Genomic DNA, 14,708 nt, shown 5'->3' on the forward strand with positions numbered 1-14,708 from the left:
GGCATCTTAAAAGTCACCCAACACAACTGCCAATATTGTAGATAAAACACATCTGAATTGGGTTTTCCTTAGCATATAAGCTACTTTTCCTGTCCATTTTTTGTGTGTCATTTTGCATTTTTGTAGAATTGTTTCTCGTTAAAGATTATTGTATTTTGGTATTCCCTTTAGGAGTCAGCCACCAATACAGAATATAGGAGTACAGAATGCACAGATTAAATGAGGCAGATGCGTGCTGGTGAATGGTTTCCACATTAGAATGATGCACATTACCATAAGGAAGCTTGGGAGTGAATGCATTGCTTCCTTAATCGGCCCAAGTTTAACACTATTCTACATATATATATATTTATATATATTTCCTTGTCTATCTTGTGCACATGTTTTCTTTCCTTTCTTAGATCACTGTATCTTTAAGAAATGAGAAAATTATTTATGTAGTCATCTTTCTGCCTCTATACATGCAGGATCACATATGGTCACACATACATATCCATGCTTACGAGAAACAGGTAACATACGTTCTCAGTATTGGTTAACTTGCCTGGGCCATAATTTGCATTGAAAAAAATTACAATTTGCCTAAGACCTAAAATATACCATCTTGAGCTAATCATATAGCAACAACAGAAATTATATCAAATCGCATTGTTAAATACGTAGAAAGCAAAGTGTGTTATATATCTGTATGACAGATTTCCAGCTTGGTAAATTTATATCATTAAAAATAATCCTTAAAGAGACCTTCCTTTCTGTCAGAAAAAATATAATCACAGCCTACTGTCTGTGCAATTCCACTTTCCATCTCTGCTATGTGCTAAGACTTGTTAAGATACAGCCACTGTCAAGTTTCAGAACAGTTCCTTGTCTAATCTTTCTACTTCTCCAGATCTTTGATATAGAACCTGTTAGAATGCATTGCTTACTTTTCCAGTTCCTATGTTTATCTCACTTCCACTCTTACCATCTGTTGTACTGCATTTCCTTCAGAAAAGTGAAAAGTTTTCACAGTGCCCAGAGCTTTCCCTGCAAACAATGCCCTTTTCCCCTCTTCCTTCCTTCCTTTCTTCGTTTTTTATTTAGTCTTATTTTGTGTTGAGGTCAAACTATTTTAAAGAGTTCACTTTGCAAACATTTCTACAAGGCTGAAGTTCTTATCCAAATAGTTTTGATGGATTTGTAAACATTCCTGCCATTTATTACTGGCTTCTGCCCAAATACACACATTTTGGTGTGTCCTCACTCTTTTAAACTACCTGAAAGCAACATCATAAGAAACAGGCAGTGAGAACCTGTAGCTTATTGCATTTCTTTAAAACAAGGCAATATAATTTTCAGTTAGTATAATGAGACTAACGTGCTTTCAATATAGCCCCTTATCAAAATCCCAACTCCACTTATTGCAAAATGGTTTATATTGACAGAGTCTTTCAAGAAGTACCAAAAGATAGAAATATTTTAAGAACATCCCTAATTCACTCAGGTTAGCCTTTTTCTTTATTTGGTTTTGTAAACACCCTTATTTTTGACTGACACATCCTGTACAATTAGTGTTTAATAGAAAATGCCCAGTAAAAATACCTTGAAAAAGTGAGCTTTATACTTCATATATCCAACCTTCTTCAGATGTTTTCCTCTCCCTCCTTCTACAAGAGTTATATAACAGTGGACATCAGGAAGCAAAATTAGTTCTCTATTTTTATTAAGCACCAGTAATGCAAATTTTCATTCTGTGTTAGTCTTTAGTAGTTTTGTTGACTTTGGCCAAGTTGCTGAGCCTGTGGAAGTCACAGGTGAAAACAGCATCTACCGTGTAGGACAGTAAGTTGATTAGAGATGATACATATACAGGAAGATGTCTGACTTTCAGGAGCAGTCAGCAAATGAACGTTGTTATTACCATTATTAAGATTATTATAATTGGCACATAGCCCTAATGCCAATCTCTGGAATCTCACTGAATGACAAAAAAAAGAAGCTGAAACAGCAATCTGCATCCTTTATCAGTATTTACTTTATTGGTGCAACACATTCAGTTATTTTTACTTGACCTTTTAAGAACAACAAAAAAGTGGCTGAGTTTATTACTATAATTAAATTCATCGCACCACAGCTTTCTACATTTCCCATTACACAGTCTATGTTTAGGCCTACCAGAGATAAAGATATCCCATCAGGTAATAGATGGACAAATGCTTTAATATTGCCTGTTGCTTCTCAAATGATAACAAAAGCATTGTGAGAAATTTTACCTACTAATAAGAAAATCTACATTTATGTGAGAAGATTAAGAGCTTTTTATCAAGTTTAATACGCCTCAAAAATACCTTTAGCAGACTGCACAGTTGAGATCTGTTGGTCAGCTCACAGAAAGAACAACGAATTTAGTTTGTCATATGCTAAACAGTAGTACATATTATCATATGTTACTCACATAAATGACCATGGGTCATTTCAAACATTGTATAAAAATTAATCACTTTAATTTGGTTGCAATTATGATGATATATCTGAAATGAGAGATGAGGTAAGTAGACAAAGCTTTATCTGACCCTTACACAGAACACTGAGTCATGAAGCAAATTTTTATACTTTCAGATTCCATCAAAACCAAGAAAGTGTTTACTCTTATAAGAACAGAGTTCCTTCACATGCTCTCCCATTTTTCCAACAATTGTGGTTTTTTAAAAAATCAGTCTCATTCCTAGCAAAAACTATGTTTTGGGACTTTTAAGATGGCTCTAAAAGAGTGATACCACAATGTCATAAGGTACAAATTTTTTCAATCTTATGAGATAAAAGCACTTATAGGACAGTAATTTTTTATTTTTTTATTTTTTTATTTTTATTTTTTTATTTTTTTATTTTTTTTTTTGAGATGGAGTCTCACTCTGTCACCCAGGCTGGAGTGCAATGGCGCGATCTCGGCTCACGGCAACCTCCACTTCCCGTGTTCAAGCGATTCTCCTGCCTCAACTTCCCGAGTAGCTGGCACTACAGGTACACACCACTGTGTTCAGCTAATTTTTGCATTTTTAGAGACGGGGTTTCACCATGTTGGCCAGGCTGGTCTTGAATTCCTGACCTCGTGATCTGCTAGCCTTGGCCTCCCAAAGTGCTGGGATTACAGGGTGAGCCACTACCCGGCCTATAGGACACTATTAACCTCTATGTTTACATTCTAAAAAGTATTACTTCTCATTTTGCATTGCTAGATGATTTACCTAAGAAAAAGTTAACGATTTTAAAATAAATTTCAGGAAAAAGAAGTACTGAATCCAGGAAAACAGAGGTTCTGCCAAGGAACAATAATGTCATGTGGAGGGAGGGGGAGATGGCGGAGAAGGGAAGGGAGGTTCCTGCCAAGCAAAGCTGGGGGCTGTTCAATCAGCCCTATCAGTGTTCCATCAGTGTCTCCACTCCAGCCAAATCCAGAGAAAACAAGGAGTCAAAGATTCAGGTCAATAAGCTTATAGGCGATTTGCACAAACAGTTCCTCCAGCAAGGTAAAAAACAAAGTCATATTGGCTTTTCTTTTTTATTCTTTCTCTTTGAACTCCCTGGTCCAAACACACCCTGGAAATGTCAATGTTATATGCAAGAATTTAAAGAGCTGAGCTTCTTAATCCCGTTAAGAAAAAAGGAAAAAAGTTGCCTGTAAAGGTCCCCTTCCTTATTGAACTCAAAGTGATTATGGTAGAGCTGTCTTATGCAGATTCTGATTCCAGTTACTCAAGCATCAGAGGAGACAAAAACATGTCATTAAAGGCATAACCAAGGAGGAAAGAAAGCATGTTCATTGAAAGGTTTATAAAATATAGCGAAATAGACTTTCTGAACTAAAAATAATAATAAAATGAACATAAGAAACGAGGAAACAAAATACCATGATGTTTGACATAGGATCAAATGAAAAACAACGGTTACTACTCCCACAACCAAAACTGCATAAATATACAGTTTTTAAAAAATTCTTTTCGTTAAGACTCTAGATAAACTTTTGTTGCTTTACCTTAACTTTCAGGCACCAGGGGCAGGGAGGGATTAATGCCAATAACCTCAACTTAGATTTGTTACAAGTAACAAGGAGGAATATGGCTTTTCCTCTGTTATTTCTTAATCTTTAAACAAAGCCACAAAACTACAGGAACCAACAGAAAGAAAGGAGGATGGGAGGAGGGGGGAACATTTCAATGAGCCTGGCAGCCTATTGGCAGAAGAAGTTGAGTACAATGACGAAACTGGTTCTACTTCTCTGCCCCTCGATCTTTCTAATTCAAGAATGTGGAAAGACAGAAAACACAAGCCCAACTCTGCTATTGTGGAAGGGAACAAAGTGACTCATATCATCCTCAAACACCCCCAAACTGCTGTTCTGGAAACCACATTAATGAGCTACAGATGGAGTCTCATCAAGTCCTTGGCTACAGGGATAATTCTGATTGGGGTTATCTGTATCCCCTGACAGCTTTCCCATTTTACCTGTTTCAATTTCCTGCTTAACCTTTCCTTTCTGCAGGCCTTTCTTCTCCAGGCGTATACACACTGTGTCGTGGCCATGTCTCGTCTCCCAGTCTTACCTCAACTCTCTTCTGTGGCTCACACACTATAGTTTCTTTCCACAGTTCTGTTCCCGAAGGCTTCCATAGTGGTGGGAATCCAACAGATTCCAAGAGCAGCAAGTTCTACAGGTGTGACAGTGCCTCTTCTGCTCCCCAGCTCTCTGCTGTCCTCTTCTGGCTTCCTGTAACACTAACCTCACAGGTACTACAGACTTGACTCAGTACAGGAAGCTCATTCCTTTCCCTCAAGTCTCCAATCAAAGTTCACCTTCCCCATCACTCTATGAAATAGCATGTGTGTGCACCCTATTTCACCCTACCAACTTTGCCTGTTTTATTTTTCCTCATGTTCCCCTATCTCACCTAACATTATAAAAAGTGATTCAATTGTTTATTGCCTCTCTCTCTCCTCCTGAGAGTGGGGATTGACTTTTGTCTAAAGCTGTATCCCAGCTCTGAGAAGAAGGTCTGGCAAAAAGCAGATGCTTACTTAATATACGGGTTGAGTTGTACTGAATTTGATCTAGTGAACATAAGTGAAAGTTTCTGACAGTCCTACTAAGTATCTGATCTGTTTGCTTTTGATTGGTATTAATTACTTCTGGGGCTAACACTAAATCCAAGTCTGAATAACCCAGGTTTTTATTCTATTTTCTTTAGTATGCTTTACATTTTTTATGTTAAAGAATCTTTAAAATAACCTTTGTTTTCTGCACACAATGTGGACTCTTTTTGAATGCAGTGAGAATTTCCACTGTTACACCATGTATCTTTCCTTACTTTATGTATTTCCATCATGACCCCTCCTTTTAGCCCTAATATTTCCAAATTGAAGAGCGCTAATTTCAGTTCATTTTTCTAGGGCATTAACTACACCCAAGTATGTCTCTGACCATTCTCCATATCTAGATGCAAGGATGAGGCATAAAGATTTTTCGTCTTCCCAAAGCAACATTGATAGCATCATTTTCCATTCTGGCCTTTGTTTTAAAATCATAACATCCGTCAACAATTTGTAAGGACCCTCTTTAACTTTCCTGGATAATCATTGTAGATAATTCAAAGTTCACATACATGTAGTTTCTTTGGGGTTATCTTGTTGTTCGTAATTCAATAGGTTTTGGGGGAACAGGTGGTTTTTGGTTACATGAATAAATTCTTCAGTGGTGATTTCTGAGATTTTGGCGCACCCCTCACTTGACCAGTGCACACTGTTCCCAGTGTGTAGTCTTTTATCCCTCACCCCCCTCACCTGAGTTATCTTTTTTTAATAGCACTACATTCTACTAGCATCCAGTGACACTGACCTGATTCTTCATGTTTACATATTTTGTGACATTCTCCTGGAATTTATCCCAAAACATGTTTATTTCACTTTACAATTATTAATTAGAACCGCTCCATGCCAACCCCACTCTGAAACTCACTGTCTTTGAGTTTACCCAAGAATTGCTCATATATAGGTGTTCCCACCTGCCAATAGTGACATAACTAAACTCCCAAGGTTGCTTTCCAGACCACATATATTTCAGTTCATATTGATTTGCTTAGTTCTACAAATACATTGATGTACTTCCATGTCGGGGCACATAAACCAGAAGAAAGGCAGACAAAATAACTGAATCAAAAAAATTCAGTACCACAGGAAATATATAGCACTTATGGACTGAGTCTTGATGTCTTCATCATTTATAAATTCAAGGAAATAATCTTGCTTGTTTCCTTCCTCCCAGAGATACTGTAAGGCAAGATGCCACGTAATCTAAACTCATAAACAAAAGAAGACAATGTAAATTGAAAGCATTGCTTTATATTTTGCTAAAATGTTTAAAATCTAAAAGTATCAAAGTAAATTTCAAGTAGCATCTTTTTATAAACATAGTTCTTTTCATTTCTTTGAAATGAAAAATTGGAACATGAAATATGCAACTAATCCAAAATAAAAAGAGACACAGGAAATGCCAATAGAATTGCCAGGTTCAAATTTTAAGCATGCAACTATAACAAGGTTATCTCTGAGATGGATTTATATAATTAAGAATTTTATACATTAACTTTAACATAAAATTCTGACCAACAATCTTGGACATTTCTGTGGAATCTTACATTATACAAGTGATTTGGGTTTTATGTAATCACATGGTTTATAATGACTAGAAAGTTTACTAATATTAGTAAACGCAACTTTGAGACTTGTAGAAAAACTTGCCCTTCAACAAGAACACAGATAATATCAGTGTGGAACTGAGAAAAGTATTACAATAATAAGAGCCATTGAAGGACTATAATTTTAGTTAATCACTGAAAATATCCTGTATAATATAGATGCTCAATTTCAAAAGGAAGTAGAAACTTCATGATAAGCTGTCTTCAGAAATGTACAGAGTTTTTCTTTTTCTTTAAAAAAGTTATGATAACATATGATTGGTTATACAAAATCCAGTTGCTAAAATATGACAAAAAATATGTAGTAACTCTATGTGTATCCTCAGTATGCTCCCCTGATAATGTGTCAAAATATCTTGTTTAGAGAACTCAGACCTTCTGGCCACATTTTTTGATCACATTTTCAAGCTATCCTTTGTTTAACAGGAAAAAAACATTCAATGTACAAAATCTTTATGCTTGGGACCCACATAAGTAAGTAGGTCACGGGTAAATTTTGATCATGGGTAGCCTTTAGACCAAGAAACTTTCCAAATAATCCAATTCCTTTTCTAGTAAATATCAACAATTTTTAAATTGTCATAAATGATTTAAACCATGTGCAAAAAGTATGTTTCATTAATGAACCCAAGATATTATTATTATTATTATTACTATTACTATTATTATTTTCTTTTTGAGATGGAGTCTTGCTCTGTCACCCAGGCAGGCGTGCAGTGGCTCAATCTCGGCTGTCTGTAACCTCCACTGCCTCCCGGGTTCAAGCAATTCTCCCTGCCTCAGCCTCCCGAGTAGCTGGGACTACAGGCACCACCACCACACCCGGTTAATTTTTGTATTTTTAGTAGAGATGGGGTTTTGCCACAGTGGCCAGGATGGTCTCAAACTCCTGACCTCAGGTGATGCTCCCGCCTCAGCCTCCCAAAGTGCTGGGATTACAGGCGTCAGCCATCGTGCCCGGCCTAAAAATATTTTTCTTCAGAGGAATATGTCTTATTTGCTTTTCCAGTAATGACACTGGCATTGTTAACCATTTAAATACTTCTAGTATTTTTTTTTTTTTTTTTGAGATGGAGTCTCGCTCCTGTCACACAGGCTGGAGTGTGGTGGCACGATCTTAGCTCACTGCAACCTCCGCCTTCTGGGTTCAAGCAATTCTCCTGTCTCAGCCTCCCAAGTAGCTGGGATTATAGGCGTGCGCCACCACACCCGGCTAATTTTCGTATTTTTAGCAGAGATGGGGTTTTGCCATGTTGGCCAGGCTGGTCTCAAACTCCTGATTTCAGATGATCCACCTGCCTTGGCCTCCCAAAGTGCTAGGATTACAGGCGTGAGTCACCGACCTGGTCACTTCTACTCTTTTAATTGCTAATCTGTCCTCTTCCTCACAATTGGCAATAAAATATAATTATGTGTCACTGAGAAAAATTGAGAATTTCAACAGAAAGATTAGTTTCTAATTTTCCAGAGAGAAAATATTCTCTTTCCATTGTAGCTAATCAACTTAAGTGAAGAATTGATAGCATTCCTTGCATGACCTCAAGGGATGAAAAATCTATCAAAGAGTTGTCTTTCCTTTGTACCAGTTCCAACTGACTTCAGTGGGAATTCCCTGGTCATACATTCTGTGAGAGTAAAATAATGAAATTATTTTCCTATCAATAGTAATATTGCTATTTATCCTGACAAATATCATGTGAAAATAAGAATTATTATTCCCACCCATTATGACCTTCTACTTTCAAACTAAACATTACAGAATTATCTTATAATACATGTAGGTTATATATTATTTAATATGGTCTCTATATCATATACTAAGTATTATTTTACGTACATCTGACATTAAACATTTTTCCAACTGTTTATAAAATAATAATAATATCTACTGAATCCTGTTCAGAACAATTGTAATTTAATGTTTTTTCTTAGTTCCTAAAGGCCTGTCATTATTTTTCATGAGTCAGGACTCTGGTTAGTACAGCTGGAGTGACTGTCCTAAGACCACAGTTACATCATCATGTAAGCATTTGCCATAAATCTATTTTCTCCCAGGAAATTACTACCTTAAAACTTGGAGTTCTTTACTCTTTTGTTAAACATAGCCCTTAACCAGAGATCCTCCCAAAATTTGCAATTCATACAGTAATACCTATCATACTGCCTTCCTGGATGAATTAAATTGACAAAAGGTATGAATCCATACATTAACTCTTTTATCCACCTTCTAACTCTCAGCTCCTCTCTTTATTGCAATATCGCAACATAAGGTAGGTCTTCTACAATGCACAAAAGGATATATTTCCTAACAAGAAAAAAAATTGAGATGTCTTCAAACATAAATTTAAAAAATATCCATCTCCAGCCAGCTTAGATTTATTGCCATAGCTACATATCATCAATAAATGGTTCTAGTAACTAAGGAAAATATTAATTTGGCTTGAAATCTGAGTCAACACTAGGAAAAAAAGCCTATTTTGTTCATACTTTTCTCATTTTCAATTAAAAATCTCTGATGTAGGAGACAAGGACCATGCTACAAGTCATCATGAGGTCTACATGATTAAGGAGATTTTTTTGAATTTCAGTGTGTCCAGGTGCCACTCTGTTTCCACAGTTTTAGGGCCTGGGATTCTACTGACGACAGGGATGGGAGCTGACTGACATCTTTTGTTTCTGACATTTTTTGTTGACACCATCAACAAGAGAAAATGATACTGGAACTTTTAATGATTAAATACATACATGGCCACCAAGATACGCGAATTGACATTTTTTTGAGAAGCTACAATGGCATTCTTGATTTGAGACTATGAAGTCTGATTAACATATTCAAACACACACACAAACAAAAAGTCCACTTTATTATATTTATCTGCCTAAGAAACAAACATGTCTGAATAAAAATGGTGCATACACAAACACAGACATACAGAAACAGACATACACTTCCAGTCAAGCCCTCTGCAAAAGCAGCTGTTCTAAACCAAGGAAGTGATCCAAGCATTTGTGAAAACTGTACATTGGTGCAGGAGGAGATAAAAGACTTGCAAAACAATCAAATAAAAATAAATATATAAGAATCATGAGAAACCTTAAACTGACTTATGAAAAAAGTAAACAAATGAGTATATATGCTCCATGAGAACTAAGTCACTGGCAAGGCCATCTGGCTCCAAGTCATGGCTGGAAATAAGTTGCGATATGTCTCAAGTGCTTCTTGGATTATATTGTTAATGTGTCAAAAAAGTATCTAGAATGGAGAAAGAATGTGTATTTTTTTATTTGACAATATCCCCAAAGCACCATCCTCACTGTTGAAAGTCAACATTAAACACCTAAAGCATTCGGTTTTCAAAAGGAATGAGCTGGAACCTTAGTTGAGAACTCTCTGCCTCATTCAGTGCTAATATTTAATGCCTAATTTAGTGCCTTGCAAACAATTAACATTCAATAAATTCTTGTTGAAAGAATGAATGAATGATCAACATTAAATATATTACAGTTAATTGGCCAATAACATGAAGAATGTGCATAGTTAATTGGCCAATCAACATGAAAATATTTGTTTCAATAGAAAAAATTACTGGTTATTAGAGTGGAGTTACTCGTGTCCCTCGAAATAAAATTTTATGTTTAAAAAAATCTGTACTTGTTTTCAGACGGTTGAATTATCTGTCAGCACTTTGAGCACTATTATGCATTTTTTAAAACATTACAAAATCATTTAAGTGGACTCACATATTACATCGAACCATCAACAATTACCTTTGTTACAAAAGTATTCCACTTCTTCACAGCTCAGATTTTCAGGCCCAAATTCTGTGGAAAAGCTTTCCTCCAATGGAAAGTCTCCTTTGGAGATGATGTCTGTTTCCTCTGATGGACATTCTTCTTCCTCATCTTCAATGGCATCTTCAAGTGGCCCTTGAAAAAGAATCAGGGACACTGTACCAAAAATATCCAAGGAAGACAGTGAAATAAAATCCTTAAATAGAGCCTTTTTTTTGTTACAGTGGTGAGAAAAATAATATACTCTAAGCAGTACCACCAAGGGGACTCACACAAGATAATGCTACATCTGTATAGACAAGGAACAATGACCTATGATGAAAGATCCAAGGAAACCAGTGTCAGAAGTTATAACATAGAAAGCAACCTGCATCTCCATTGCTTCCCCACCCCCAACCTCAAGCCCCAAACTTATTTTTTTGATTCCCTCTTTAAGAGCAAAACTGTGCACTTTATGTTCATTTGTTAGAATTAACTGCCTGGTAAAGCGTACAAGTCTCTTTTACACTGTTGTACAATTTTACCTGAGATTTTAATAAAGATTTAAAGTAATTGAATGCATTTTAATTGAACTGAGATTTTAATAAAGTCTATACTTTTAAAAATCCATCTTAAGAGTGGATTCTGAGAAAAGATTTCATTATATGTGTTTGAGGCTTGAAGAAAAATTACATATTTCTCTCCCTGATGAAAGCATAACCCTATTCATAATTAATTGAATTTTTTCTGAAATGAAAAGTGGTTTTCTAATGAAAAAATGTAATTTGTATTTATGTGATACTTTTTCAGTAATAAAAATACAACTCCCTTGGAGAGAATGAGAGTGAGGGGCGCTACATTAATGGACCTATTTTATTGAAAGGAAAGGGAGGGCTGGAGTTGTTCAGACCGATCTGAAGTGGACTACATGGGAATACCACTGGGCTGATTGTGAATTTCTGGCTGCCTCTAAAGAATCGAAGTAACCAACTCATTTTAATAAGTAGAAACTGCATTTGCTCCCAAAGAAGTGATGTGGCATTTTATCCAAAGAACACAATTATGGTAATTTGTACTAATTGTCACTCATGGCAGCAGTCTCATCAGACAGGCTAAATACTCAAAGGCTCAGGCAGCCTCTCACTCTCACTTTTTAGATATGTGCTAGGAAATTTCCAGGGCCTAAGGAGCAATCTTATAAATAATTTAAAATGGTACATATACTACAATTTTTATATCTATGTACATAAATAGAAATAAGTATCGTATCTAGTGTTTCCCCAAAAAGTAATTGTCAAAGGATTCAATTAATATGACATTTTGGCCTAGACAAAATAATCAGATGGGTTTAAATGAAGGGACATCCAACTGAAAATTTCTTACAGAGTCTCTTTGTCCTTTAAAAAATGTGTTTTACCCTTCATTCTTCAAAAGAGCAAATGTCAAGAAAAAAAGGATGCCCTAATTCTACTCTGATCATATTGTGTTTTATTATACATTCTGTGTGCTCAAGGTAGAGGGTTAAAAGAACCATGGATTTTGTTTCTGCACCAACCACATTCAAAAGTCATGCATCTCATATTAGATTTTATCTTATTAACTGTTTCAAGTTTAAAATGTATAATCTTTCACCTTTTAGAACAATTATGTCAAAGAGCAAGACAAGCAAAGATATATAAAATAGTAATAATGTAAAATATTGCAACCTTTAAATCATTTATTTGATAATTTCAAGAGATAAGTTCAATTATTAATGCTAAGTCTAATGAGAACTTAGCATTAATAGATTACATGACTTCATTTATGTATTTCATTTTGTATATATACCATAATACAACCATGTAACAAATTTGTTGTTATAATTAATAGAATATTTCTTTTTTTCAAAAAATGTAATTATAACAACAAATTTGATCAAAAGAAGACATGAGCTACATCATTTGTTTCATGTAAGAGTTTCAAAGCACCTTCTATTTTTTTATTTGTATAATTTAAGGGGTACAAGTGCAGTGTTGTTACATGGATGTATTATGGTATATATACAAAATGAAATACTATTCAAAGCACTTTTTTACATGATCTTTAAAATAATCCAGTGAAGTAAATATGAGAATTATGACTATTTTTATTTTGCAGATTTGAAAAATGAAGTTCAGGAGGTTAGTTAACTAGAATAAGGTTTCCAACTGACAAGTGAAAAAGTTAATGTGAAAATTTAAGATTATTATTATTTTTTGAGAAAGGGTCTGGCTCAGTTGCCCAGGCTGGCATACAGAGGTGCAATCACAGCTTGCTGCAGTTTCAAATTCCTGGGCTTAAGTGACTCTCCCACCTCAGCCTCTGGAGAAGCTGGGACTACAGGCATGAGCCAAGAGATTTTAAAAATACTTTTAATTAATATACTACTATGTAAACCAGTCTTTGGTAGTTATAAATGCATTGCTTCAGAAACAACTTTAAAACATAGGTAACTTAAAAAATGGTTAATTCCTATTAACATAATTATTTATTCATAGATGCTTAATGATCTCATCTTTAAAAATTGAAAACTCTCTTGTTGCTCTTCTCAAATTACTGAAAGTCAACCAAAATACTAGACCCCTCCCCAAAGTCAGAAAGATAGTCTTATAGACTTATCAAAAATAAAATAATTACTATTATTTTTATTTACATAATTTATACTCACACTACATCAATATGTAAAGTAACTTTTAATATCAGTTTTAACAGAAATTACAATATATATTTCTTTTGAAATATATGCTTCTTTTGGAATATATGCTCTGAGTTTTACTAATGAAAAGTAAAGCTCTAACAGATATTTTCACATATAAAATATGAAAAATAGAAAAAGAAATTCTTTTTTTTCTGGATGCTCTTCAATTATAAAAGCCCATATATAATAAAAAGAATGTATACATATTATACATGTTTAAGTAACAGTAATATATATGCTTTCCTTTTACAAAATGAAATTCTAGGCATACATACTTTTTTAGAAGAGGATTTACTAAGAATGATATGTAATGAATAATTATTTACAATATTCAATGACAAATTGGCTTCGATAATATGACATCAATTTAAATTTAATCACTGTATTAAAAATATATTGAAAAGCTCATGGGAAAATTTGAAAGAAAAATGTACACACAAAGCATTTATTTATTTTTAAATCTCAAAGTCATGTTACAGTAATTTTATATATACACAGATACATATGTATATTTATATATATATAATCTTTTATGTATCAAAGTTTTTGATAAGATCTTAGTATTATATATTTCAGGGTTGTTTTATTTTACATGTTGGCTCTTCCTTTGAAATTCCAAGCATGGAATTAAAAAGAAGCACCTACATGTTTAAAAATGAATTATCAAAATTCAAATAAAAGGTGAAAAATCACTAAGCTCATTTGTTCCAAATTTTTTGAACATGAGATCTCATTGTCAATATTTAAAACAGGCCATAGGAAGGTCATTTGGTGACCAACTTGTATTTCTTCCAAAGCAAGTGTCAGCTTTATATAATTCACTGTACTTTAAAATGTAAAATAACTAACCATTTCTTTAGCTATGCCATCAAATCAGGCTCTGGGAAAAAGGTTTCTTTTAAAATGCATAGTATTTATGGTTTAAGATCCGATCTCACTCTACTCTCTATATTGCATGTTTCTTTAACAGGAAAACCTTACAGATAATCGGTGGCCATAAACTAACATTTTAAAAGGGTAAGAGACACTTGAAGCACAAGTACAATTAATAGCACCAATGAAGGAGGGAATGAAGGAACCTCCTGTGTATGGATTAGTGGGCACAGAAGTCCACTTCAGAAAAATCACCACACATAATTTGACACAAATAATAATATCTACTCAGAAAAGGCTCACGACTGAGCTCCATGTGCCCTCATGGAGAAAATTACTTCTGATTGAGGCCACTTGGCAGGCAAGTGTGAGGAAATCTGAATTTCAGCTCTTCAATTTCTTCTGATTTATAGATATTCAAACACACTCACCAGAATTAATAGTCTCAATGTTTATAAATATGAATATTTACCTCATTAAAAAATACTACTGATTAGTTTTACATCCTCAAGCTATGAACACCGTGGTGCTATATGTTAGGCTCATAATGCTGTTCATTGTCTCTCAGAATAAATGAGGAAGCATCCTCTCATATTCTATACTGGTTGAATAATGGGAAT

At 34.6% G+C, this 14,708-nt stretch overlaps 1 protein-coding gene across 6 annotated transcripts in view; it reads right to left on the minus strand.

Annotated features, from left to right (window-relative positions):
- LOC105476003 (zinc finger protein, FOG family member 2) overlaps positions 1-14,708 on the minus strand; it is a 503,988-nt gene that overhangs the window by 391,246 nt on the left and 98,034 nt on the right. For 4 of the 6 annotated variants that reach the window (XM_024790959.2, XM_024790966.2, XM_024790965.2 and 1 more), the window contains exon 2: positions 10,497-10,655. The exons of the other annotated variants lie outside the window; for them this stretch is intronic. In XM_024790959.2, coding sequence (XP_024646727.2) covers positions 10,497-10,655 — 159 coding nt within the window. The remainder of the gene's footprint in view (positions 1-10,496; positions 10,656-14,708) is intronic. 6 annotated transcript variants of the gene reach the window in all.

Source organism: Macaca nemestrina, chromosome 8 (genome assembly GCF_043159975.1).
Source record: "Macaca nemestrina isolate mMacNem1 chromosome 8, mMacNem.hap1, whole genome shotgun sequence".
NCBI lineage: Eukaryota > Metazoa > Chordata > Mammalia > Primates > Cercopithecidae > Macaca > Macaca nemestrina.